The sequence below is a fragment of the Carassius gibelio genome, chromosome A19 (assembly GCF_023724105.1).
Source record: "Carassius gibelio isolate Cgi1373 ecotype wild population from Czech Republic chromosome A19, carGib1.2-hapl.c, whole genome shotgun sequence".
Classification (NCBI taxonomy): domain Eukaryota; kingdom Metazoa; phylum Chordata; class Actinopteri; order Cypriniformes; family Cyprinidae; genus Carassius; species Carassius gibelio.
The window spans coordinates 28,587,733-28,615,438 of NC_068389.1; the positions used below are offsets into that span (position 1 = coordinate 28,587,733).

At 36.3% G+C, this 27,706-nt stretch overlaps 1 protein-coding gene, 1 long non-coding RNA gene and 2 other non-coding genes across 5 annotated transcripts in view; 3 read left to right on the top strand and 1 right to left on the bottom strand.

Annotated features, from left to right (window-relative positions):
- The window catches only part of LOC127935227 (glutathione S-transferase A), a 232,949-nt gene that overhangs the window by 153,329 nt on the left and 51,914 nt on the right, over positions 1-27,706 (bottom strand). The window contains exon 6 of one of the 2 annotated variants that reach the window (XM_052532915.1): positions 24,478-24,886. The exons of the other annotated variant lie outside the window; for it this stretch is intronic. Coding sequence (XP_052388875.1) covers positions 24,754-24,886 — 133 coding nt within the window. The 3' untranslated portion in view covers positions 24,478-24,753. Of the gene's footprint in view, positions 1-24,477; positions 24,887-27,706 lie in introns of those variants that run through there. 2 annotated transcript variants of the gene reach the window in all.
- On the top strand, positions 20,173-20,333 carry LOC127936279 (U1 spliceosomal RNA). Its single transcript, XR_008148243.1, has one exon. It is a non-coding gene; the product is annotated as a U1 spliceosomal RNA (small nuclear RNA).
- Positions 23,014-27,096, top strand: LOC127935229 (uncharacterized). Its single transcript, XR_008148025.1, has 3 exons — positions 23,014-23,532; positions 24,760-24,917; positions 26,451-27,096. It is a non-coding gene; the product is annotated as an uncharacterized LOC127935229 (long non-coding RNA).
- On the top strand, positions 23,429-23,589 carry LOC127936273 (U1 spliceosomal RNA). The gene has a single exon (XR_008148238.1). It is a non-coding gene; the product is annotated as a U1 spliceosomal RNA (small nuclear RNA).

The window sequence follows — 27,706 nt, forward strand, 5'->3', positions numbered from 1 at the left end:
TAACAATAGTATAATAGAGCATGTTTTAGGTTTTTAGGCGTTTAGATGCAGAAATGGACAAATCAAATGTAAAATAAAATGTAATTGATTTAATTAAATATAGATTAAGTCTTGTTAGAGCAAAATAATAAATAAATACGTACACACATTAAAAAAGCAGCCAAGATGAATGAGTTTAATTTTTTTATATAGATTAAAATTGAAGACAGAAGCAGCTGGTATATGCGGTCACTTAATATTAAAATCCAGTAGATCCACTTCAGATTTAATTCTCAACAGTTTATGTTCACGTGGCTGTTTTCGTTTATATTAGCCAAGCTATTATGTATTTTGAAATAATCTTGTCCGTGATGTGTTCGTTCTTACGACGAAAGGCAGAATCCTGCAGCTCCAGAGATATATGTTATTCTGCCAGTCGCGCTTTCAAATAGTCTTGCACACTTAAACGGGTCACAAACACCTGCATTTAGCTCATGTTGTGTTATAATGGATGTATTGTGTGCATTTATGGCAATAATTTATTTTAAAAAGCTCTTAAACAAGAATAAATTCGTTTGTTTTGAGCTCTGAGACACTGTGCGCGCTGATCGGAGGCAGTGATTTCAGATAGGCAGCCGCAAATATTTCATTTTCACACAAACAGTTCAAAAACATCTTAATTTAGCTCTTGGTGTGCTCTAATTGGTGAATTGTGTGATATCGCTGCAATACTTTATTTTTAATAGCTATAAAACAAGAATAAACTCGTTTTTTCTGAGCTCATCATTCCACACGCTCCTGCTCAGAGCGGTGATTCATCTCTCGTGTTTCTCACGTATCACTGACCACACATCAATTATTAATGAGCCCTGACCTGATAATAATCATATATGTTGGTTTAGCTTGTCACTGTGAATTAAATCCAAGTATTTATTTGTATTTTAACCGATTTAAAATCGAAACCAAAAGACAGTCTCCTCCCTTTTTTAGTCCGGTAACTGAACCTGTAGGGGCGCTATTTCTCTCAGACAATGGAAGTCTAAGCACACACACTTAAACAGATGGACAGAGTGAGATGAGATGTCTGACAGTTTTTTAATTTTCTGTTATCCATACAGTGTTGTAAAGTCATGAAACTATGCATATTTACTCAGAATAACTTTTTTTTCTGTATGAAAAAAGGTTTTGAAGTGTTTGGAATTTAAAAATGCAGGAAAATTAATAATTCCATCTTTATTGTCATTTAAAAAAATCACCACGACAAAACCATCCAAGCTATCCAAAACCCATTCACAATTTAAGTTCCTCAATGTTTTTTCAACATGTAGACCAAGTTTGGTGTGTATAGTGTTACTCTCCTCTGAGCAGTATGCATTAATTCACGGCTAAATGTAAAAAATAATCCACATTCAAATCAAAATAGCCGACTTCCTGTTGGTCGTAGCTGATGACTGTGAATTAGAAAGTTGTCCGTCTTGATAAGAACAATTTTTGTACTGAGTTTGGTGTCTGTAGCTAAAACTAACCCCCCCACTTTTGACAAAAGGTGGCGCTATAGAGTGCCTATTCCACGCCCTCTTATGAACTTTTGCCAGTGTCTAGCTGTCACTAATACTGATATGTGTTCTGAGTTTGATGAAATTCTAAGCATGTTATATGCCTCAAAATCACCTGAGAAGTATTCCAGTTTGACATGTTGCCACGGCAACAATTTTTTTGATATCAATATCCCCCTTGCAGATTTATATCAGCTGTGTTTTAACATTATTCTGATGAAGTTTGAAGCAAATCGAGTAATAATAAGATGCTGAATTCAAATCATTTTGAAAATGACACACTTCCTTCTGCCAGTTGGTGGCGCTATAACTTTGACTCCTAATAGTCACATATATGCGATCGACATCATACAACGAATAATCTGATGAAGTTTGATTAAAATCAGGAAATGTATGTGGATGGTATTAGACACTTCCTGTTTCTAATTTCTCGCCATAATTTCAACGCCTCGCCACGAGCAAACCGTTCGAGATATCAAAAATCCCCTGGCAATTTTTCATCCCCAGTGTCTTGAGATCATGTTGACCGAGTTTGGCGGCAATCGAGAAAAAAACCTATGACAAGTATTTCAAATTCCAGAGCATGCGCTTTTTACATAACTCTAAATAGCTGACTTCCTGTTGGGTGGAGCCTATGACATGCAATACGAAAGTTGTTCGGCACGATGAGATCTATATGTGTACTGAGTTTCATATGAATATGTGCAAGTATGTGTGAGCTATACATCAACATTTCTGACTGTGTTCCAGGGGGCGCCGTAGAGCCCCTGTGCCACGCCCGGGTCCCAGCCTCTGCAGGCTCCTAAAGGCCACAGATTCCAAAGTGTGCGCAAATTTTCAAGAGTTTTTGAGTATGTTAAGGACCCCCAAAGCCCCCACAACTTTGACGAAAAATTTGAATACTAAACCCTAAATAGCCAACTTCCTGTTGGGCGGAGCCTATGATATGCAATACAAAAGTTGTTTGGATTGATGAGATTTATATGTGTACCGAGTTTCATACGTCTACGAGCAAGAATGTATGATATATGGCCCTCCATATTCCAGGGGGCGCTGTAGAGCCCCTGTGCCACGCCCGTGTATCAGTCTCTGCCCGGCCCTAATGGCCGCAGGTTCCAATCTGTGTGCCAATTTTCAAGACTTTTTAAGCACGTTAAGGGCCCCAAAAGCCCCCGAGACGTTGGAAAAAAATAATAATAATAATAATAATAATAATAATAATAAAAAATAATCCTAAGGAAAACAATAGGCCTCTCGCCCTTTGGGCTTGAGCCCTAATTAAAGCTGCAAGCAGCGATGAACGGGCCCTCGCACCCGGGCTCACCGGCAGCGAGTGGCTTTAGTTAATAGGTGAACGTTGAGAAATATGCGTTTAAACTCATAAATATAAGTAGAATATATCAATGTTTATTCCATATATGTGCCAATCTTCCTGTTGCCAGCAGGTGGCGCTATCATTATAATGGAATATTGGCCTTCAGATGTGTTCAGGGCAGGACTTTTATCGAACATGTGAGGTTTGGGGAGGATTGGACATTTTATGCCTGAGTTACAACAACATCCTATTTCATGGCGAAACAATGAAATTTGTCAGGCCGCCATGGACACGCCCTTTAACGAAACCTCAAGATCTTCGCAATTTAAGATCGCAAAAGGCTTTAGATTACACTGACCAAGTTTGGTGTTGATCTGAATAAATATCTAGGAGGAGTTCGTTAAAGTACAACCCCTGAAAATGGCCAAAACAACACTAATTTTGCAGAGAAAATTCGAAATAACTGACTTCCTGTTGGGATTCGGACTTCGTACCAAGAGACTTTTTCGTAGATATTGGTGTGTTACATGTGTGTACCGATTTTTGTACATGTACGTGAAACATAGCTCAAGGCGCACTCTGTTTAAAGTGTATACGCACTCCGTTGAAAGTGTATAGGTGGCGCTATTGAGCCATTTTGCCACACTCGATGGAATATTGGCCTTCAGATCTGTTCAGGCCAGGACCCTTATCACACAAGTGAAGTTTGGGCAAGATCGGACATTTTATGCCTGAGTTATAACATCTTTTATTCCCATGGCGAGACATCGAACTTCATCACGGCGCCATGGACACACCTTTTAACAAAAACTCAAGATCTTCACAACTAAACATCACACAGGTCTTTAGATTAGACTGACCACAAAAAATACATTGATGTCATAAAATTTCTAGGAGTAGTTTGTCGCAGTGTAAAATATGTAACTTCCTGTTGCCAATAGGTGGCGCTATGACTATAACTGAATATTGGCATGTAGATCTGTTCAGGTCAAGAGTCTTATCCAACATGTGAAGTTTGGGGCAGATTGGACATTGTATGTCTGAGTTACAGCAACTTCCTTTTTCATGGCGAAACATCGAAATTTGTCAGGCCGCCATGGACCCGCCCTTTAACGAAACCTCAAGTCCTTCGCAATTTATTATCGCAAAGGGCTTTAGATTACACTGACCAAGTTTGGTGTTGATCTGAATAAATCTCTAGGAGGAGTTCGTTAAAGTACAACCCCTGAAAATGGCAAAAACAACACCAATTTTGAAGGGAAAATTCAAAATAACCGACTTCCTGTTGGGATCCGGATTTCGTACCAACAGACTTTTTTGTAGGTATTGGAGTGTTACATGTGTGTACCAATTTTTGTACATGTACGTGAAACATAGCTCGAGGCGCACTCCGTTGAAAGTGTATAGGTGGCGCTATAGAGCCATTCTGCCACAACCGGTGGAATATTGGCCTGAAGATCTGTTCAGGCCAGGACTCTTATCACACATGTGAAGTTTGGGGAAGATCGGACATCTTATGCCTGAGTTATAACATCTTTTATTCGCATGGCGAGACATCGAACTTCGTCGCGGCGCCATGAACAAGCCTTTTAACGAAAACTCAAGATCTTCACAACTGAACATCGCACAGGCCTTTAGATTAGACTGACCACAAAAAAGACATTGATGTCATAAAATTTCTAGGAGTAGTTCGTCGCAGCGTAAAATATGTCACTTCCTGTTGCCAATAGGTGGCGCTATGACTATAACTGAATATGGGCATGTCAATCTGTTCAGGTTCGGAGTCTCATCAAACATGCGAAGTTTGGGGCAGATTGGTCATTGTATGTGTGAGTTATAGCAACTTCATTTTTCATGGCGAATCATCGAAATTCGCCAGGCCGCCACGGACACGCCCTTCAACGAAAAGTCAGGATCTTCGCAATTTAACATCGCAAAGGCCTTTAGATTAGGCATACCAAATTTGGTGTTGATTTGAAGAACTCTCTAGGAGGAGTTCGTTAAAATACAACACATGGAAATGACCAAAATTACACAAAATATGCTCATAATATTAAAAATAACCGACTTCCTGTTGGGTTTAGAATTTCGCTCCAAGAGTCTTTTTTGTAGGTATTGGTGTGTTACATATGTGTGCCAATTTTCGTGCATGTACGTGAAACATAGCTGGAAGGCTGTTGATTTTCTTGGTATAGGTGGCGCTGTCGAGCCATTTTGCCACACCCTCTTCTGAATCCTATATCAGACGAAAATTTTCACCAGGTTTGACGAGTGTGCAAAGTTTCATGACTTTTTGAGCATGTTAAAGCCCTCAAAAATGCGATTCATTCGGGAGAAGAAGAAGAAGAAGAAGAAGAAGAATAATAAATATAGCTGCAAGCAGCGATGGCGGGCTCAAGCCGTCAGTGCAACACCACCCCGGTGGCATCGGGAAAACTGTGCCCAGCGGGCATAAGCATTTACAGTAACCCTCTGGCAATCAAATTTTAAGGGATATGGCAGTTAAAGGGTTAATCCGGTTATGCCTGTTTTTGTTTTGTTTTTTACTTTATTTTTCTTTTCTCTGTGCCGGATTGCTGATGTCTTTTACCCGGGCATAGATGTCCATCCATCAATTACGAACATTCATCCGCAAATGTCAGAGCGGTCGCGAGAGCGGATGGGAGAATGGCGCATGTTTTATTTTTTTTGAGCTACTGGGATGGTGCCCCCTCTGGGAGTTGGTGCCCTACGAAGACTGCGTATTCTGCATATAGGGAGCGGCGGTACTATCTGGAAAATATATTCCTCAAACCGTCGTACAAGAGGAGGTGATGCTAGTACTTCAAGAATCTCTCAAAACCTATCTGTTCATAAAGCCTATATATAAAGTCTTAATATAGTATTCCACAATATGTTGTGCTATTCTAATATTATTGTGGTTTTTTACTGACATTGTTATTTGCTGTTATTTTTTGTTTTAATATTGTTACTGTTGTTACTTGTTGTACGGTGACCTTGAGTGGTTTGAAAGGCGCCTTAAATAAAATGCATTATTATTATTATTATTAGCTGTACACTTGATAAAAAAAATTAAATATAAACTTATGCAATTGTGTATATATATATATATATATATATATATATATATATATATATATATATATATATATATATATATATATAGTGTACAGTTTTCTTTTATTGCATCTTGAAATAAATGTTTCTGAGTTCTGTGTTTGTTTATTTTTTTTATTTTTATTTTTTTACATTTTTTTTTAGGAACATTACAGCCTTTAATCTCCTCAAAATAAATGTGCATATAAACCATGAACAATTTAATTATAGCTGTATTTATAAAATGCTTACTAATGACTATTAATTTTGGGAGTAGGCTAGCAACAGTTGATGTTGAGGCCTAAGATATTTTTTAAGCTGTAATGATGAAAAAACAACAACAACACAAAATTGCTTTTTTTTCTGCTGGTGATTAAAGAGATGATTAAGTCTCCCTCCCTCTCTCTCTCTCTCTCTCTCTCTCTGACACCAAGCCCATCCCCTCTCCCACACATTCACACAAACTCAGCACACACACTTAACACACACACACTTAACACACAAACACACACACACACATTCACATTACCCAGAGGGACAGAGTGACATCAGATGTATGGTAGTTTTTTAATTTTCTATCATCCATATAGTGTTGTATAGTCATGAAACTATGCATATTTCCTCAGCATGACTTGTCTTCTATGTGTACATTTTGTTGAATTGTTTAGAACTTGCACTTAAAAAAATAAAAGACATTTACTGGTTCCTTTTTTACTGTTATTTCAAAAAATCACCATGACAAAACCATTCAAGCTATCCAAAATTAATTCGCACCTGTTCTGTAAGATAAATTCTTTAAACAGTGGTAAAAGAGGATGTGGTGCTGATCCTTCAAGAGTCACTCCAAACTTATCTGTCCATAAAGCCTATAAAGAATTATTCTTAATACACAGTATTTCACAATACTTCAGCATATTATTCTAATTAAGTGAGGGTCATTTTATCAGTAAAATACATATTATTTTTCTTTGAAAGATTTCTATAAATGATTTAAATCATACTTGTTTCTACAATAATTATTTAAAAGTAATCATATAGCGCCATCTGGTGGCCATTATTGGTACTAAGAATTGCAAGCTTGATTTATATGTTATGATAGTTTTAATTTTAAGCTGGCTCTTGAAAATGATAAAGCTATGAAACTTGCTGTGCTTCTTTCAAATGATGACTTCTACGTATATAAAAAATTATGAAGAGTTGGAATGAAGAATGTTAAAGATATAGTAAAATAACTATTGTATTTTTTTATGTTACTTTAATAAATCGGTATGGCCACACCATTTAAGGTATCCTAAACCCATTCGCAATTTAACATCTTCAGTATATTGGCATCATGTTGAAAAAGTTTGGTGTGAACTACTTGTGTCTTCTTGGAGGAGTATGATTCATTTACAGGCTGATTTGATCATAAATCCACAATAAAATTTCTGAGTTCTGTATCAATCTGTGTTGTTGTTTGTTTATTTTCATTTTTTTTATTTTTCATAGGAAGATAACTGACCCTTTACTCTCCTTTTTAATAAATGTGCTTATAAACCAAGATCAAGCTATTTATAGCTGTATTTATAAGCTGCTTATTAATGACTATTTAAGTTGGGACAAGACTTTATAAAGCATGAACTGACTATTTACTAATGAGTGCAGTTATTATAAAGTGTTACCAATGCATTTACTAATGTTAACAAATTAGCAGTGTTGGGCAAGTTACTTTTAAAAAGTAATTAGTTACAGTTACTAGTTACTTCTTCCAAAAAGTAACTAAATTAGTAACTCAGTTACAAATTTTTAAAGTAACTAGTTACTTAAGAAAGTAACTATTGCGTTACTTTCAAGTAAAATTAAATTTTAAATGCTCAAACGTGACCCCACCTCTACCCCTCTTTAAAGGAACTTAAAATACATGTGCATGTTCAATTATTTATGATAAATCTGAATATTATAATGAAATGGACACTTAATACAATACATTATTAACAGAAACATGAAACATTGTACACACATCTAAAAAAAAAAGTTGCTGTGGGACAAAGTGAGACTAGCCTCCAATCAAATGGCATGTATGTAGATATTATGTTTATATAGTGGATCAATGCAAATAACACGATAGATTTTTGGGAACTTTTGATATTTCCTTTTATTGTTTCTTTAATTTCTTGAAGGAAAAAGTAATGTATATACTTCCATTTAGAGAAGGCTACTTTTGGATTATTTGGGCTCGTCGCCATACCTGTCTCTGGTTGACTGACTGGCTTGTGTTGTTCGTTGTGTGTCCTGTCCTGTCCGATGATGGGTCGTTCGCGAATGAGCGTTAGTGATGATGGATCGACTCGTTCGCGAATGAGCTTTTGATGAGTCGTTCGCGATTCGCGAATGAGCCGACTCTAAGAGCCGGCTTTTTAGTTGAACTTCGGGAGCTGGCTCGCATATCTGAAGAGCCAACTCTATTTTTTCAAATTTAGCCTATAGAAATTAAATAATTATGTAATAAAAATTGAAATATTATAGTCAAAGTCATTTAAAGAGCCGTTTGTGAGCCAAAGAGCCGGCTCTTTTCAGTGAGCTGAGTCAAAAGAGCCGAATTACTATGCGTGCTTTCGAAAACCCGCCCAACTCTACCTCTGATTGGCTTACAATGAAATTTTACTCTACCTCAGCCAATCGTCAGCATTTATGCGCTTGTCTCGTGCTCTGCCCACTAACCAAGGAAGAACAGTAAAAAAAAGTATTTGCCTCTCGCTCAGAGATCTAGTTGGTCTGATGAAAAAAAAAAAACAGCTTCATCATCAGTTATAGTAACGCGCCGCATTTTTTGGCAGTAACGGTAACGGCGTTATTAAGATGAGAAGAGTAATCAATTAGATTACTCGTTACTGGAAAAAGTAATGCCGTTAGTAACGCCGTTATTTATAACGCCGTTATTCCCATCACTGCAAATTAGGCATTATTTTACAGTGTTATAAAATCCTTTAATGACTTATAAGCATTTGTTAAAGTTCTGCTTGCATTACAGCTTAGTCTTGATCTGTGAACTGAACAGTTTTACTGTTACATCCATGAGATTATGTAAATTAAGATAAATGTCATGTCACAGGATGGAATAGGTCAGTATCAAATGAGATTGAAATTATTATTTGCAGCACAAATAAGTATTTTTAGAATTTTGTTTTTAATTCCTGAAACTGTCAGAAAAGGATAAGGCCTAAGAGATTTCTTAAGCTGTAATGAAAACAGCAATGTTAGCAAAAGCAACAAAAAATAACAATTTAAAATACATTTTTTTTCTGGTGATTAAAGAGATGATTAAGTCTCTCTCTCTCTCTCTCTCTCTCTCTCTCTTTCTCTCTCTCATTGTGTCTGCCACTCAGCTCATGCCCATCCCCCACTCACAGACACACACACACACACACACACACACTCAGTCAGCACACATACATTCCTCAAACAGAGGGACAGAGTGAGTTGAGATGTCTGACAGTTTTTTTATTTTCTTTTAGTCATACAGTGTTGTAAAGTCATGAAACTATGCATATGTCCTCAGAATGATTTGATCTCTGTATGATTTTTTTTTTTAAGTGTTTGGAAGCTGCAATTTAAAAATACAAGACAATTAATGATCCTTTTTACTGTCATTTCAAAAAATCACCACGACAAAACCGTTCAAGCTAACCAAAATCCGTTCGCAATTTAAGTTCCTCAATGTTTTTTCAACATGTAGACAAAGTTTGGTGAGTATAGTGAACATTTCCTGTGAGGAGTATGCATTAAATCAGAGCTCAATTTAAATATTCAAATCAAAATAGCCGACTTCCTGTTGGTCGTAGCTGATGACTGTGAATTAGAAAGTTGTCCGTCTTGAAAAGAACAATTTATTTACCAAGTTTGGTGTCTGTAGCTAAAACTAACCCCCCCACTTTTGACAAAAGGTGGCGCTATAGAGTGCCTCCTTCACGCCCTTTTAAAAGCTTTTGCCATTGTCTAGCTATCACTAATACTGATATGTGTTTTGAGTTTCATGTAAATCTGAGCTTGTTGTCTGCCTCAAACTCACCATAACAGAACATTCAAGTTTGACACGTTGCCATGGCAACACTATATCAGATATCAATATCCCAACAACAGATTTACATCGGCCGTGTTTTGTCATTATTCTGATGAAGTTTTAAGTAAATAGAGTAAAAATAAGATGCTGAATTCAAAGCATTTGGAAAATGACACACTTCCTGCTGCCAGTTGGTGGCGCTATAATGTTGACTCTTAATAGTCACATATATACGATCAGTATCATACAACGAACAAACCAATGAAGTTTGATCAAATTCAGGAAATGTATGTGGATGTTATTAGACATTTCCTGTTTCTCATTTCTCGCCATAATTTCAACGCCTCGCCTCGGGCAAACCGTTCGAGATATCAAAAATCCCCTCGCAATTTTCCATCCCCAATGTCTTGAGATCATGCTGACCGAGTTTGGTGGCAATCAAGTAAAAGACCTATGACAAGTATATCAAATTCCAGAGCATGCTTTTTATAAACAGCCCTAAATAGCTGAATTCCTGTTGGGCGGAGCCTATGACATAGAGTGCGAAAGTTGTTCGGCTCAATGAGATCTATAAGTGTACTGAGTTTCATATAAATACATGAAAGTGTGTGTGAGCTATGGTTCAAGATTTCTGACTGTGTTCCAGGGGGCGCTGTAGAGCCCCTGTGCCACGCCCGGGTCCCAGTCTCTGTGGCGTCCTGATGGCCGCAGATTCCAATGTGTGTGCCAATTTTCAAGAGTTTTTGAGCATGTTAAGGCCTCCAAAAACCCCCGGAAGGTTTAATAAAAAATAAAAAAAATAATAATAAGAAGAAGAAATATAGCTGCAAGCAGCGATGTCGGGCTCAAGCCATCAGTGCAACACCACCCCGGTGGCATCAGGATAACTGTGCCCAGCGGGCATAAGCATTTACAGTAACCCTCTGACAATCAGTTTTAAGGGATGCGGCAGTTAAAGGGTTAATCCGACCAATCTAAACTTTGAAATCACATACACAGAACAATATATATAACTTTAGTAACACTTTATTTTAATATTTATAAAAAATGTATAAGGTGTGCATTGTAGCTGACACCTATATGAACACATTACAATTGCTTTGTGACTGCAAGTCTTTCTTCTCAAATGCTATTGAGCTTCAAATTTGCATTTGAGACCATGTGAAAAAGTTGCATAATTTACATATGACTTACAGTTTGTTGTAATAAATATCAAACATTCAATTTAATTGTGCATTATAGCTGTCACCTAGATGAACAATTACAGTTGTTTTTATGACTAAGTCATTCTCTTCAAATGCTACTGACGTTAGAAAAGTGTATAACAATATCACATGTAACTTTAGAGACCGGCCCTAAATTTGAGACTCTAGAAAGTCCAATGTCAAGACAACTTTATGCCTGTTTTATTTTCTTTAGTTTTCTTTTCTCTGTGCCGGATTGCTGATGTCCTATACCCAGGCATAGATGTCCATCCATCAATTACGAACATTCAGCCGCAAACATGAGGTGTGAGCGGTCGCGAGCGCGGATGGGAGAATGACGCATGTTTTTTTTTTTTTTTTTTTTTTTTTTTTGAGCAACTGGGATGGTGCCCCTCTGGGAGTTGGTGCCCTACGAAGACTGCATACTATGTTATACTGCATAATGTTAACAAATTAGACATTATTTTACAGTGTTACCAAATCCTTAAATAATGTATTAGTGTTTTGTAATGATTTTAATGACCTATAAGCATTTGTGAAATAGTTTTGCTTGCATTGCAGCTTTATCTGTCAGTTGAAGAGTTTTACTGTTACATCCATGAGATTAATAAATGTCATGTCACGTCACAGGTTGTCATAGGTCAGTATCAAATGAGTTTGAAATTATTATTTGCAGCACAAATTAGGGTTCTTAGGATGTTTTTAAATCCCTAAAACTGTCAGAAAAGGATAAGGCCTAAGAGATTTCTTAACCTGTAATGAAAGGAAAAAACATCACCATTAGCAACAACAAAAACAATAACAATTTAAAATACAGATTTTTTTTTTCCTGATTATTAAAGGGATGATTAGGTCTCTCTCTCTCTCTCTCTGCCAGACAGCCCCTCCCTACAGTCCACACACACTGTCACAGTCACCAACCCCCTCACACTCCCCCTCCCTCTCCCCCTCCCTTCCCTCACACAGACAGGGTGGCCAGAGTGAGATCATGTCAGTTGAGAAGTCTGACAGTTTTTTAATTTTCTTTTATCCATACAGTGTTGTAAAGTCGTGAAACTATGCATATTTCCTCAGAATGATTTGATCTTTGTATAAAAAAATGCTTTGAAGTGTTTGGAAGCTGCAATTTAAACATACAAGACAATTAATGTTTCCCTTTTTACTGTCATTTCAAAAATTCACCACGACAAAACCGTTCAAGCTAACCAAAATCCGTTCGCAATTTAAGTTCCTCAATGGTTTTTCTTCATGTAGACAAAGTTTGGTGTGTATAGTGTACTTCCCCTGTGAGGAGTATGCATTAAATCAGAGCTCAATTTAAATATTCAAATCAAAATAGCCGACTTCCTGTTGGTCGTAGCTGATGACTGTGAATTAGAAAGTTGTCCGTCTTGAAAAGAACAATTTATGTACCAAGTTTGGTGTCTGTAGCTAAAACTAACCCCCCCACTTTTGACAAAAGGTGGCGCTATAGAGTGCCTCCTTCACGCCCTTTTAAAAGCTTTTGCCATTATCTAGCTATCACTAATACTGATATGTGTTTTGAGTTTTATGTAAATCTGAGCTTGTTGTCTGCCTCAAACTCACCATAACAGAACATTCAAGTTTGACACGTTGCCATGGCAACACTATATCAGATATCAATATCCCCACAACAGATTTACATCGGCCGTGTTTTGTCATTATTCTGATGAAGTTTTAAGTAAATAGAGTAAAAATAAGATGCTGAATTCAAAGCATTTGGAAAATGACACACTTCCTGCTGCCAGTTGGTGGCGCTATAATGTTGACTCTTAATAGTCACATATATACGATCAGTATCATACAACGAACAAACCAATGAAGTTTGATCAAATTCAGGAAATGTATGTGGATGTTATTAGACATTTCCTGTTTCTCATTTCTCGCCATAATTTCAACGCCTCGCCACGGGCAAACCGTTCGAGATATCAAAAATCCCCTCGCAATTTTCCATCCCCAATGTCTTGAGATCATGTTGACCGAGTTTGGTGGCAATCAAGTAAAAGACCTATGACAAGTATATCAAATTCCAGAGCATGCTTTTTATAAACAGCCCTAAATAGCTGACTTCCTGTTGGGCGGAGCCTATGACATAAAGTGTGAAAGTTGTTCAGCTCAATGAGATCTATATGTGTACCGAGTTTCATATAAATACATGAAAGTGTGTGTGAGCTATGGTTCAAGATTTCTGACTGTGTTCCAGGGGGCGCTGTAGAGCCCCTGTGCCACGCCCGGGTCCCAGCCTCTGCAGCGTCCTGATGGCCGCAGATTCCAATGTGTGTGCCAATTTTCAAGAGTTTTTGAGCATGTTAAGGCCCCTAAAAACCCCCGGAAGGTTTAATAAAAAATAAAAAAAATAATAATAAGAAGAATAATCCTTAGAAGAACAATAGGGCTCTTCGCCCCTTCGGGCTTGAGCCCTAAATATAGCTGCAAGCAGCGATGTCGGACTCAAGCCATCAGTGCAACACCACCCCGGTGGCATCGGGAAAACTGTGCCCAGCGGGCATAAGAATGTACAGTAACCCTCTGACAATCAAGTTTTAAGGGATGCGGCAGTTAAAGTGTTAATCTGACCAATCTAGACTTTGAAATCACATACACAGAACAATATATATATAAGTTTAGTAACACTTTATTTTTATATTTATAAAAAATGTATAAGGTGTGCATTGTAGCTGACACCTAAATGAACACATTACAATTGTTTTGTGACTGCAAGTCTTTCTTCTCAAATGCTATTGAGCTTCAAATTTGCATTTGAGCCCATGTGAAAAAGTAGCATAATTTACATATGACTTACAGTTTGTTGTAATAAATATCAAACATTCAAATTAATTGTGCATTATAGCTGTCACCTAGATGAACAATTACAGTTGTTTTTATGACTGTAAGTCATTCTCTTCAAATGCTACTGATGTTAGAAAAGTGTATAACAATATCACATGTAACTTTAGAGACCGGCCCTAAATTTGAGACTCTCGAATGTCCAATGTCAAGACAACTTTATGCCTGTTTTTTTTCTTTAGATTTCTTTTCTCTGTGCCGGATTGCTGATGTCTTTTACCCTGGCATAGATGTCCATCCATCAATTACGAACATTCAGCCACAAACATGAGGTGTGAGCGGTCGCGAGCACAGATGGGAGAATGGCGCATATTTTTTTTTTTTTTTTGAGCAACTGGGATGGTGCCCCCTCTGGGAGTTGGTGCCCTACGAAGACTGCATACTCTGCATATAGGGAGCAGCAGTACTATCTGGAAGATATATTCCTCAAACCATCATACGAGAGAAGGTGATGCTAGTCCTTCATGAATCGCTCAAAACCTATTCAAGTGTACAGTTTCCTTTTATTGCATCTTGAAATAAATATTTCTGAATTCTGAATCAAACTGGGTTGTGTTTATTCATTTATTTTATAAGACAACTGAGACTTTAATCTCCTTTGTAATATATGTGCTTTTAAACCAAGAACAATGTATTTATAGATGTATTACTGCTTAATAATGACTATTATTAAGGGAAAAGGCTTTATAATCATGAACTATTTACTAATGCTTAGCTAATGAGTGCAGTTATTATAAAGTGTTACCAATGCATTTACTAATGTTAACAAATTAGACATTATTATACAGTGTTACCAAATCCTTTAATAATTTATTAGTGTTTTGTAATGATTTTAATGACCTATAAGCATTTGTGAAATAATTTCGCTTGCATTGCAGCTTAATCTGTCAGTTGAAGAGTTTTACTGTTACATCCATGAGATTAATAAATGTCATGTCACGTCACAGGTTGTCATAGGTCAGTATCAAATGAGTTTGAAATTATTATTTGCAGCATAAATAAGGATTCTTAGGATGTTTTTAAATCCCTAAAACTGTCAGAAAAGGATAAGGCCTAAGAGATTTCTTAACCTGTAATGAAAGGAAAAAACACCACCATTAGCAACAACAAAAACAATAACAATTTAAAATACAGATTTTTTTTTCCTGATTATTAAAGGGATGATTAGGTCTCTCTCTCTCTCTCTCTCTCTCTCTCTCTCTCTGGCAGTGAGGTTTTAAAGGATAAGGCAGTTAAAGGGTTAATCAGAATCATCAAGACTTTAAAATCACATTCACAGAACAATATATATAACTTTAGTGACACTTTACAATAATATTTCATTTCTAAACATTATGTTAACATGAACAATATTTATATAGCATTCATTCATGTCAGTTAATATTCCAAACTTAAACATTAAAACATTGTTTTATTGTGATTTTTTTCCAAGCACATTTTACCAATTCCAAACCATATCAATCTTAATAACTACCATTATTTTTTATTTAATCATTTATGAGTGCTATACAATAGTCCAGGAAAGCTGGAAGAGAAAAACTCCTTATATTCATGTGTGAAGAATTATTAGGCATGTTTTCTTTTACAGATGAAATGCGCTAAAAAAGAGTTTTAACTCAAACTGTAAAGCCCATGAGAAATATCAAACACAAATGCAATACAGAAATAGATAAGTTAAGACTTGACCATTGTACAAAAATGCTGACTGGGTCATGAGGTCAGAAAAGAAGAAGAAAAAAACAGGTCAAGAAGAACTGACAAAAAGAATTGCAAAATAATTAGGAATTAATGTGAAGATTAATTTTTAGTCAATTCTGCAAGACAGACTTTCAGGAAAGGAGGTGGAATAAAAATGAACTTCTAAATCTTAATCCCGGATTCTGGAAGATATATTCCTCAAACCATCGGACAAGAGGAGGTGGTGCTGGTCCTTCACGAGTCACTCTAATCTGTTCAGAAAGCCTATATATAAAGTCTTAATATATAGTATTTCACAATACTTCATGGTATTCTAATTAAATAATTTTTTGGAATCTTAGATCTCTCAGAACCTGACACATTGTAATTCTGAGACTCCAGGAAAGTGGCAGTTCTGTAAAATGTTGGCGCTGGAGACTAAATGCTCCATGATAGTTTCACACCTAATTCACTTAACACACACACAAACACACACACCCACACACACACACACATTAACCACAGTGACAGAGGGACAGAGTGACATCAGATGTATGATAGTTTTTTAATTTTCTATCATCCATATAGTGTTGTATAGTCATGAAACTATGCATATTTCCTCAGAATGACTTGTCTTCTAGGTGTACATTTTTTTGAAGTGTTTAGAAGCTGCACTTTAAAAAAATAAAAGACATTTACTGGTTACTTTTTTACTGTTATTTCAATAAATCACCACGACAAAACCATTCAAGCTATCCAAAATTCATTCGCACCTGTTCTGTAAGATACATTCTTTAAACAGTGGTAAAAGAGGATGTGGGGCTGATCCTTCAAGAGTCACTCAAAACGTATCTGTCCATAAAGCCTATAAAGAATTATTCTTAATATACAGTTCACAATACTTCAGCTTGTTTTTCTAATTAAGTGAGGGTGATTTTATCAGTAAATACATAAATTCATATTATTTTTCTTTGAAAGATTTCTATAAATGATTTAAATCATACTCGTTTCTACAATAATTATTTAAAAGTGATCCTATAGCTCTATCTGGTGGCCATTATTGGTACTAAGAATTGCGAGCTTGATTTATAAGTTATGATAGTTTTAATTTTATGCTGGCTCTTGAAAATGATAAAGCTATGAAACTTACTGTGCTTCATTCAAATGATGACTTCTACGTATATAAAAAAATATGAAGAGTTGGAATTAAAAATTTTAAAGATATCGTAAAATAACTATTGTATTTTTTTATGTTACTTTAATAAATCGCTATGGCCACACCATTTAAGGTATCCTAAACTCATTCGAAATTTAACATCTTCAGTATATTAGCATCATGTTGAAAAAGTTTGGTGTGAACTACTTATGTCTTCTCGGAGGAGTATGAATTCATTTTTACATGCTGATTTTATCATAAATCCACAATAACATATCTGAGTTCTGTATCAATCTGTGTTGTTGTTTGTTTATTTTTATTTATTTATTTTTTTCATAGGAAGATAACTGACCCTTTACTCTCCTTTTTAATAAATGTGCTTATAAACCAAGAACAAGCTATTTATAGCCTGTATTTATAAACTGCTTACTACTAATTATTAATATTGGGACAAGGCTTTATAAAGCATAAACTGACTATTTACTAATGAGTGCAGTTATTATAAAGTGTTACCAATGCATTTACTAATGTTAACAAATTAGACGTTATTTTACAGTGTTATTAAATCCTTTAATGACTTATAAGCATTTGTGAAAGAAGCTTAGTCTTGATCTGTGAACTGAACAGTTTTACCTGTTACATCCATGAGATTTTAAAAATGTAGAAACATGTCATGTCACAGGATGGAATAGGTCAGTATCAAATGAGTTGAAATTATTATTTGCAGCACAAATAAGTATTTTTAGAATTGTGTTTTTAATTCCTGAAACTGTCAGAAAAGGATAAGGCCTAAGAGATTTCTTAAGCTGTAATGAAAACAGCAATGTTAGCAACAGCAACAAAAAATAACAATTTAAAATACATTTTTTTTCTGGTGATTAAAGAGATGATTAAGTCTCTCTCTCTCTCTTTCTCTCTCTCATTGTGTCTGCCACTCAGCTCATGCCCATCCCCCACTCACAGACACACACTCACACACACACATGCACTCAGTCAGCACACATACATTCCTCAAACAGAGGGACAGAGTGAGTTGAGATGTCTGACATTTTTTAAATTTTCTTTTAATCATACAGTGTTGTAAAGTCATGAAACTATGCATATGTCCTCAGAATGATTTGATCTCTGTATGAATTTTTTTTAAGTGTTTGGAAGCTGCAATTTAAAAATACAAGACAATTAATGATTCCCTTTTTACTGTCATTTCAAAAAATCACCACGACAAAACCGTTCAAGCTAACCAAAATCCGTTCGCAATTTAAGTTCCTCAATGTTTTTTCAACATGTAGACAAAGTTTGGTGAGTATAGTGAACATTTCCTGTGAGGAGTATGCATTAAATCAGAGCTCAATTTAAATATTCAAATCAAAATAGCCGACTTCCTGTTGGTCGTAGCTGATGACTGTGAATTAGAAAGTTGTCCGTCTTGAAAAGAACAATTTATGTACCAAGTTTGGTGTCTGTAGCTAAAACTAACCCCCCCACTTTTGACAAAAGGTGGCGCTATAGAGTGCCTCCTTCACGCCCTTTTAAAAGCTTTTGCCATTGTCTAGCTATCACTAATACTGATATGTGTTTTGAGTTTCATGTAAATCTGAGCTTGTTGTCTGCCTCAAACTCATCATAACAGAACATTCAAGTTTGACACGTTGCCATGGCAACGCCATATTAGATATCAATATCCCCACAACAGATTTACATCGGCCGTGTTTTGTCATTATTCTGATGAAGTTTTAAGTAAATCGAGTAAAAATAAGATGCTGAATTAAAAGCATTTTGAAAATGACACACTTCCTGCTGCCAGTTGGTGGCGCTATAACGTTGACTCTTAATAGTCACATATATACGATCGGTATCATACAACAAACAAACCAATGAAGTTTGATCAAATTCAGGAAATGTATGTGGATGTTATTAGACATTTCCTGTTTCTCATTTCTCGCCATAATTTCCATGCCTCGCTACGGGCAAACCGTTCGAGATATCAAAAATCCCCTCGCAATTTTTCATCCCCAATGTCTTGAGATCATGTTCACCGAGTTTCGTGGCGAACGGGTTGAAAACCTCAGAGGAGTATTTCAAATTCCAGAGCATGCTTTTTTTAAACAGCCCTGAATAGCTGACTTCCTGTTGGGGGGAGCCTATGACATAAAGTGTGAAAGTTGTTCGGCTCAATGAGATCTATAAGTGTACCAAGTTTCATATAAATACATGCAAGTCTGTGTGAGCTATGGTTCAAGATTTCTGAAGGTGTTCCAGGGGGCGCTGTAGAGTCCCTGTGCCACGCCCGGGTCCCAGCCTCTGCGGCGTCCTGATGGCCGCAGATTCCAATGTGTGTGCCAATTTTCAAGAGTTTTTGAGCATGTTAAGGCCCCCAAAAACCCCCGGAAGGTTTAATAAAAAATAAAAAAAATAATAATAAGAATAATCCTTAGAAGAACAATAGGGCTCTTCGCCCCTTCGGGCTTGAGCCCTAATAATCCTTAGAAGAACAATAGGGCTCTTCGCCCCTTCGGGCTTGAGCCCTAATAATAAACGGAGCAATTCCAAGAGGGTCCTCACACCATCGGTGCTCGGGCCCTAATAATAATAATAAGAATAATCCTTAGGGGAACAATAGGGCTCTTCGCCCCTTCGGGCTTGAGCCCTAATAATCCTTAGAAGAACAATAGGGCTCTTCGCCCCTTCGGGCTTGAGCCCTAATAATCCTTAGAAGAACAATAGGGCTCTTCGCCTTCGCCTTCGCCTTCGGGCTTGAGCCCTAATAATAATAATAATAAAAAATAATCCTAAGGAAAACAATAGGGCTCTCGCCCTCCAGGCTTGAGCCCTAATTAAAAGTGTTAAAAACTACAAACATGGCGGATAATCGAGACCGACAGTGCAACAGAAAGGCGCGATTATTAATCATTCTGATCTGCTGAAAAACATGCATTTAATGTTATCCGCGTTATATTTTACGTGCAAGTAAAAAAATGTTATCGGAGCTTTGTGTTGCTCCCATAATGGACGTGAGATTAAATATAATAGACGTGACGTATTACGTGTGTGTTTTTGTGTTTTTGATAAAGCTCAAATTGTATTCCGTTTGTGTGAGGCGCGAAGGGTATTTGAGTTTTTCATAAAGCTCAAATTGTTACCGCGCTTTTTTTCAAGTAAAGGAGGGTCGTAATAAACTGAGCATGTGTTGTTTGTGTAAAGCGCGCCGGTGTGTGTTTATTCACCGTCGACGTGATCGGTGTGGAGCGGAGTGAGTATCTGATCGGATCCGTGTAGAACTCATACTTACCTGGCAGGGGTGACTCCATGATCAAGCAGGTGGATCACCTAGAGTGAGGATCAGCCATTGCACTCCGGCTCTCTGACCTCTATGAATTCTCCACATGTGAGAATCTCAACTGCATAATTTCTGCTAGTGGGGACTGCGTTCGCGCTCTCCCTTATTATGTGTACAAAAATTAGTTGATACATTAGATCAGTAAAATGAATATTGGATAATGCTGATCATAAATAATTTTCTGTGTGGAGTCACTTGATCACATCTATCTAACATGTAGACATATTGAAATAATGATAAACGAATCCTATGAGATACTTTTGAGTATATAGTAGTGATGGTAGATACAATTCTTTCACCGAGAACCTGTTCTTTCCCTTTACTGTCTATGGTTCTCTCGGATAAGTATATGAAATCAGGAAATTTGTTGTAAAAATCGTTGTATTTAGTAAATTTACGCTCGATGTAGTAGAGTGCTGAAGGTATGACGTCAATTTGTAGGCCAACACGCGGAAGTGAGTTAGCATTTTGGCACTTGCGGTTCCGTCGCCTTAAAATCTATGGGTCGTTTAAATAGATTTTTGCAAAAATCGCCTGAAATAAGGTCTGGGGTTAACAAAGCCTCTAAATATTTTCACGTTTTCATCTGTGACATAAAACACACCAGTTACAACCTGCTTGTGATTTTTATAAACTTTATTGTGTCTTAAAAATGGCGGTTGCTAACAAGTTGCTAAAAGGGACTACATCCTTTGGCGGGGACTTTAGACGTCATCATGATAAACAGGAAATCTCTCACCAGCCCGCGTTTGATAGTAAACCAGCATCTAAGCTGCACTGTTCTCCTCGATCTATGGTTGTTCTATCGTCTAAGAAAAAGGACACAAGATTGGAAATTGATACGGCCATTCTGAGATGGTAAAAGCGAGTTTTTTTCTTCTTCTAGCGAATTAGCAAATGCATGCATACAATCAAACATAATACAGTGAAATATAATCTTTAAAGTTTATTTGGGGCACAATATTTTAGGCATAATAATCTTAATCACAAAAAAGGTTTATATAAACTAACAAAATAATAAATTAATAAATAATACTAACAAAAAATAAAAAATCTCAGAGAGGCACGAATAAACAAAATTAGCTTCTAACATTTTTGGAAAAAACGAATGGGCAATATTCTCATGAAATACAAACGTCTCTTTACACGGTAAGTCAAAAGCTGTATTTGTTAACATTAGTTAATGCACTAAAGAAAAAACAACGTACTGCTGTATTTTTATGAACTACATTTTTAAAACTTTAATAAATACTGTATCAAATGTATTGCTCATAGTTAATGTTAGTTAATAAATCAGTCAACAAATGAAACTTTATTGTAAAGTGTTACCCTAGAAAACTATTTTGCCTGATAGATAAAAACATGTTGATAAAACCACTAAATTATCAAATGTAAAAACTAGTCAGAAGAGTTTAGTAACTTTGTTAAGTGACATTAATCAGTTAAGCAAACAGACAAAGCTTTATCCACTAAAACATTTATTTAGCTTTCAGTTTCTGGTGCCTATTCAAGTAAAAGAAAACAAAGAAAGATAGATAGATGTGGGACACAAAAGTGGAAACACTTCAGGAGAGTCTAAGTCATTATATTGGTTGAATTCTGCCGGATTTCCACGAGACCCTTTTATAGCAGGGTCCTCCTACATAAAAAATAAACAATAATAATAATAATAATAATAATAATGCTTTTCAAATTCATAAAATTCAGTTCCATCCTCTTTGGCTCAGACAGTGTAGCTACATTCACTGCAGAAACAATCAGAAGCGAATGTAAAGGGTCACAATATACGATGCATTTCATGTTCTCTATACACTGATAAATCTTACATTGTTTAAAGATTTTTAACAGATGGGGTAAAAGGGTAAAGAAGAATAAACTACAATCCGTCACTACTATCTCACAATATTACAACGTTCCTGTCACATTTATGGCTAATATAACATCACAAACCCCACGGTGAAATTCTAATGATTTCCACTACAAATACCACTACAAACCATCAACTTTTAACCATTAAAACCCATAAATAATGGTATCATGTAGTGTGTTTTGGGACTTATAACATTAAGAACCACTTTATCCAAAACACTCTTACTGTTTCCATTAAAACCAATACAATTTCATTATAACCAGTAAAACCATTACAAATAATATGATGTTTTCTATTTTTTTCATTAGGGGATTGAAACAAATTAATTATTGTATAAACTAAAATAATTAAAATCTGTAGAAAAAGAGCAGAAAACAAAATTTATAATATGACAATAACAAGCATAAATCTAGAAACCTGCTGTCCCTTAATTTAAGACCACTTATAATTAAGACTTTGTGCATCATTTAAGAGTTTACATGGCCTTAAAATTAAACGATTTAGTGTTTTTAAGGACCTGCGGAAACTCTAGGAGCATAACTCAGTGCAAACATTTGTCATGCATTTGGAAAAAAAGTTTTGTTGACAATGTATTTTACCTTTGAAATTTGAAGCAAGTGCAACTCTGGGGATAGGGATAGCACTCTTAGCATACATAATTTAATCCTATTAGATCAGTGTCATTGCGTTCAAAAATGACCAAAATGTTTCGATATTTTTTCAATTTAAAACTTGACATTTATGTAGTTATATCGTGTACCAAGTATAGCGGAAAAGGAAAAGTTGCGATTTTTAGGGCGATATGATTAGGAACTATACTTAAATTCCGGCGTAATAATCAAGAAACTGCACTGTCGTAACATGATCAGCAGCACGCGCAGTGATGTCAAGATGCACCTAAAAATAGTCAAAAAAAAAAAAAACTACAAACATGGCGGATACGTGAGACCAACAGCGCAGCAGAAAAGGCGTGATTATTAATTATTCTGATTTGCTGGAAACATATTTAATGTTATCCTCTTTATATTTCAAGTTCAAATTGAAAAATGTTATCGCAACAAGTGTGTCGCTCCCAGAAAGATTAAAATATATAGATGCGCCGCTGACGTCACCGATGACGTGTTTCCGTTTGTGTGAGGCTCGAAGGGTATTTGTGTTTTTAAATAAAGCTCAAATCGTTTCCGCGCTTCTTGTGGCTCAGGGTTTAAAGGAGGTTCGTAATAAACTGAGTGTGTGTTGTTTGTGTAAAGCGCGCCGGTGTGTGTTTATTCACCGTCGACGTGATCGGTGTGGAGCGGAGTCAGTATCGGATCGGATCCGTGTAGAACTCATACTTACCTGGCAGGGGTGACTCCATGATCAAGCAGGTGGATCACCTAGAGTGAGGATCAGCCATTGCACTTCGGCTCTCTGACCTCTATGAATTCTCCACATGTGAGAATCTCAACTGCATAATTTCTGCTAGTGGGGACTGCGTTCGCGCTCTCCCTTATAATGTGTGTGAATAATAGATGACAACACGATAGGTATGTTAGTGGAGTGGACAGGTATATAGTTAATATGTAATTAGAATCCATACAATTAGTCAGTAAGAGGTATTAAATATGTTTGAATGTGTTAAGTTTAAAACATAAACTTTATATAATATTATGAAGTAGTTCATCGAATAATAAAGTTAAGTTCAAGGTAGATAGAACTGGATCCGGAAGATGAAATTTCTAATCACAAATTTAGTGCGTCTTCGGAGAGCCCTGGAGGATAAAATTTAACGTCTATATGCTTTTCAACCACAAATGCTTGTTTTCCACTAGCTTGCATTCACACATGACGTAATCACGCACGATATAAAGAAACTAATGTAAAATATTAAAGCGAAAGATGACCAGTAATTATTTAAAACGTTTACTGCTTTTAAAAATAAAAATAAAAAAACGAACAAGGATTGATTTCTGCAATTACCCCAATAAAAATACTTTAATTTATATAAGATATGAGAGATGTTTTTGTCAACAAAGTTCTTTTTTAGATCAGGTTTAAATGTTGGTTAAAATGTAAAAAGTGCATATTACTTGTATGGTCTCGCCACCTATTTTTTTCTTGATCCTTTTATATTCAACAATCTATATATTCACTGTCGTTTTTGTAAAACGATGCAAAAAGCAGTGATTTTATACAAAAAAATATATGTTAAGTGATGGGACTTTTCCCAAACAAATATTAACAAGAAAAGCATAACTGTAAGGAGAATAAAAGTTCTGATGCTCAAATCTATTAAACCGAACAGAAGTTCTTCATGGTTGTTAATGTTGTTAATTGTTAGTCTGATAGACGGCTATGTATAGAAGCCTATTAAATTAAATCTGAACCACATCTCATTCATTTCTTGTAATGATGGTGAATATGATCTTTATTTGGACTGAACGGGATAAAACCTTTAGTGCCACACAACAAGCTGTGGATGTTAATCATTATACACACGATAACAATGAGCTTATTGAGTTCAAAAATAAAGCGGCCTGCTGTGTTAAAGATGAATGATTGAGATTAAAAGTTAAACGTCTGGCAAATCGAAACTTGACTGACCAGAGTTAAGGGTTGTGGTTTAATACAGTAAACTGAACTTAAACTTAAACTGAATGCAGTTCTACATGTTCTTCACAGGTTCTTGAACGTGTCTGGACCCTCAGGTGTCTCCAGCCACTCAAGAGGCCAGCTGGCTTTAATACTGGGACGGTCCTTCAGCATCTCGTAGTACTCCATCAGTCTGGGACAACGCTCTCGAGGACAGCTGAAAACAGATATATTATATATATATAGAAGTATATATCTACATACACTTATGTAACTTCACAGATAACTTTACAGAAGGTATTTTTTGACATCTAATGGTGTTCCATATAAACCCGGGTCAAAAATGACCCGAACATGAAACGCGTTATATCTGTGAAAAAAAAAAAAAGATTAGATCTTTTTTTTTCCACAGATATGTGTTGCATGTTTGGAGATATGTGTATATATAATAAACCAACAACATCTATCTATCTATCAAATATACACAGCATTTAGAAAGTTCTGTTCCATTAATACAACATTGCATTTTTTATAAAAATATATATATCTATATTTTTTTTTTAAATGTGTGTATATATATATATATATATATATATATACACACAAATATATTTAGTATTTTTACTATATCTAAAAGCAGTGGTTCCCAACCTTTTTCAACTCGCGGCCCACACAACCAAACACATATGTTTGCGCGGCCCACTTCAAAAAAATTAACTGACCCCGCTATTGTTGGGTTAATAACTTAGTACTCAGAAGCTAGATTTTAAACTATATTTATTGAATAAACTAGGGCTGTGCGATATGGACCAAAAAAAAAAAAAAAAACTATCGCGATTTTTTTGATCAATTTTGCAATTGTGCTTTTACAGTCATAAATGCATTCAGGATTAATTTGAAACATATTTCCAAAAGAAAACCAATCAGAGCTTTATCAAAAAGTTGTAACATCTCTAGAACAGACATAAGTCAAAATTATCACTATAGTGAAGATGTAAAAAAATGTATAGACTTGTGGCAAAAAAAAAAAAAAAAAAAAAAAATCCTGTATACAGGGACTTTTTTTTCTTTTTTGCCATGCATTGTTCATAGAGCTCATTAATTGTAGCGGTGCCTCAGGTGTTTGCAGTGTGTATACAGTATGTGTATGCGGTCAGCAGTGAGAGTGCATAAATATAACGCGAAAGCACATTAAAATAATGCACGAGTGCGAATCTCTCTGTTCGCAGCAGATTTCCTTTGCTCTGTCACAAAACCGGTCGTGCTTGCTCAGATACACGCTGCTTTGCGAGGAGAGAGTGTGCACACTTAAAACGTGTCTCCTCTCACTTAAACTGCATCCTGTTCACTAACAAATTCACTCTATGCTCATGTGTTAGACATGAATTATTTTCGCACGTTTTTATCTCTATCTTTTACCGCAGTGAGAACGCTCTGATCCGTCAACATTGGCTCAGAAAAAAGGCGCATCACAGACAGTGTGTGAAGAATGGACTGGAAATGAACAGAAAATAATTGGCGGCCCACCTGCAATACCACCGCGGCCCAATAGGGGGCCGCGGACCACAGGTTGAAAACCACTGTCTAAAAGCATTAAATAACACAAAAGGTGCGCATATGTAACACTTCCTGAATGACAAACGCTCACTGTCTTCTGTAATGTTATTTAGAAATGATAGAGGGCTAGATTTGATTTGATTAACAGGGAATGGATTGCCCTGCACTGATTAATGCTTGGAGTTCATTGTGATTTGATGCTGATTGAAGTGTTTTTGCCGCAGGTTCCTCTTCGTACGCTCAAATGCACTTTGGAGTCAGAAGATGAAGGTCTACATTTACATTGATACTGGCTTGAAGAATCTCAGATGCCTTCTCTTGTGCTGAGCTGCTGTGCTTTTGTCTTCTGATGATAAACCTGTACAATTCTGTGGGACCAAAACCCTGTTTGTTTTCTGTCTTTTGTGTGTGTGTGTGTGTGTGTGTGTGTGTGTGTGTGTGTGTGTGTGTGTGTGTGTGTGTGTGTGTGTGAATCATCTTATAATCAAGCTTTCGTTGGCAGCACTTGAAACGGCTTCAACGTCTGTACATTAGTTCTACTTCATTTGTTGTAAAACAATCACGTTACTATATATTTGTGGAATGCTAATTTAAGTTGATTAATTTAATGGAGACGTGTTGAGAGAGTTTGGACCAGGACGGCTGCTATCGGACGACACGAGCGAGGCTGTACTCGTCACAAACACTAACGAAGCTCGTTAAGGCTTTGTTCGGGCTGTAACGTGTCGCTGTTATCAGATACTCTACACTGTGTTTAATTCGCTCGCTCCCGTGAAAAGAATTTGTAGAAGACATATTTTTGTAAAGGTTGGAGCTTCTGGGTATTTTGTCAAAACTCAAATAAAGATTAATATAATATTTAAAAACTGCCATCGACTCTGGTCTCTTGTTTTGTATCCTGGTTCATTTTTCCAGTGTGATATATAATAACGTGATTTATGCGTGTGTTACAGGTCCCAGGCAGTCGGGAAGACAAGAGTTAGCTGTTTTCTTAACGGTCCTCTAGATGTTCTTTCCAGTTCTCCTTTTCCTTCTCTTGAAATACAGCAGGTGCATTGGTCAGCCCAAAAGGAATCCTGAACCACTCGTATAACCCCCATGGCGTAATGAAAGCCCTCAGCCATAAACCCTTGGTGGTATGCCTTCCCTTGGTCAAGGATGGAAAAGTATCTGTAATGTCTTGTATATGAGGCAAAGGATGTCAGTCTGCAACTGTCTTCTTATTAAGTGAACATAGTCAATGCAAAGTCTGAGTGAACCATCTTTCTTTCTTACTCATACAACTCATCAAGTGAATGAAAGCATTTGATAAGCTTTTTTTTTTTATTATTGTTATTTGATATATCATGCTGTCTGAACTAGAGTAGATGGACTTCAATCTCTTGTTTTATGATAAACAAACTATTAAGAGAATTTAACTTGTTTTATGGTCCACTAACTCCGTCCTCGTGTTTGACTGGACGATGGGAACGCAGCGTAC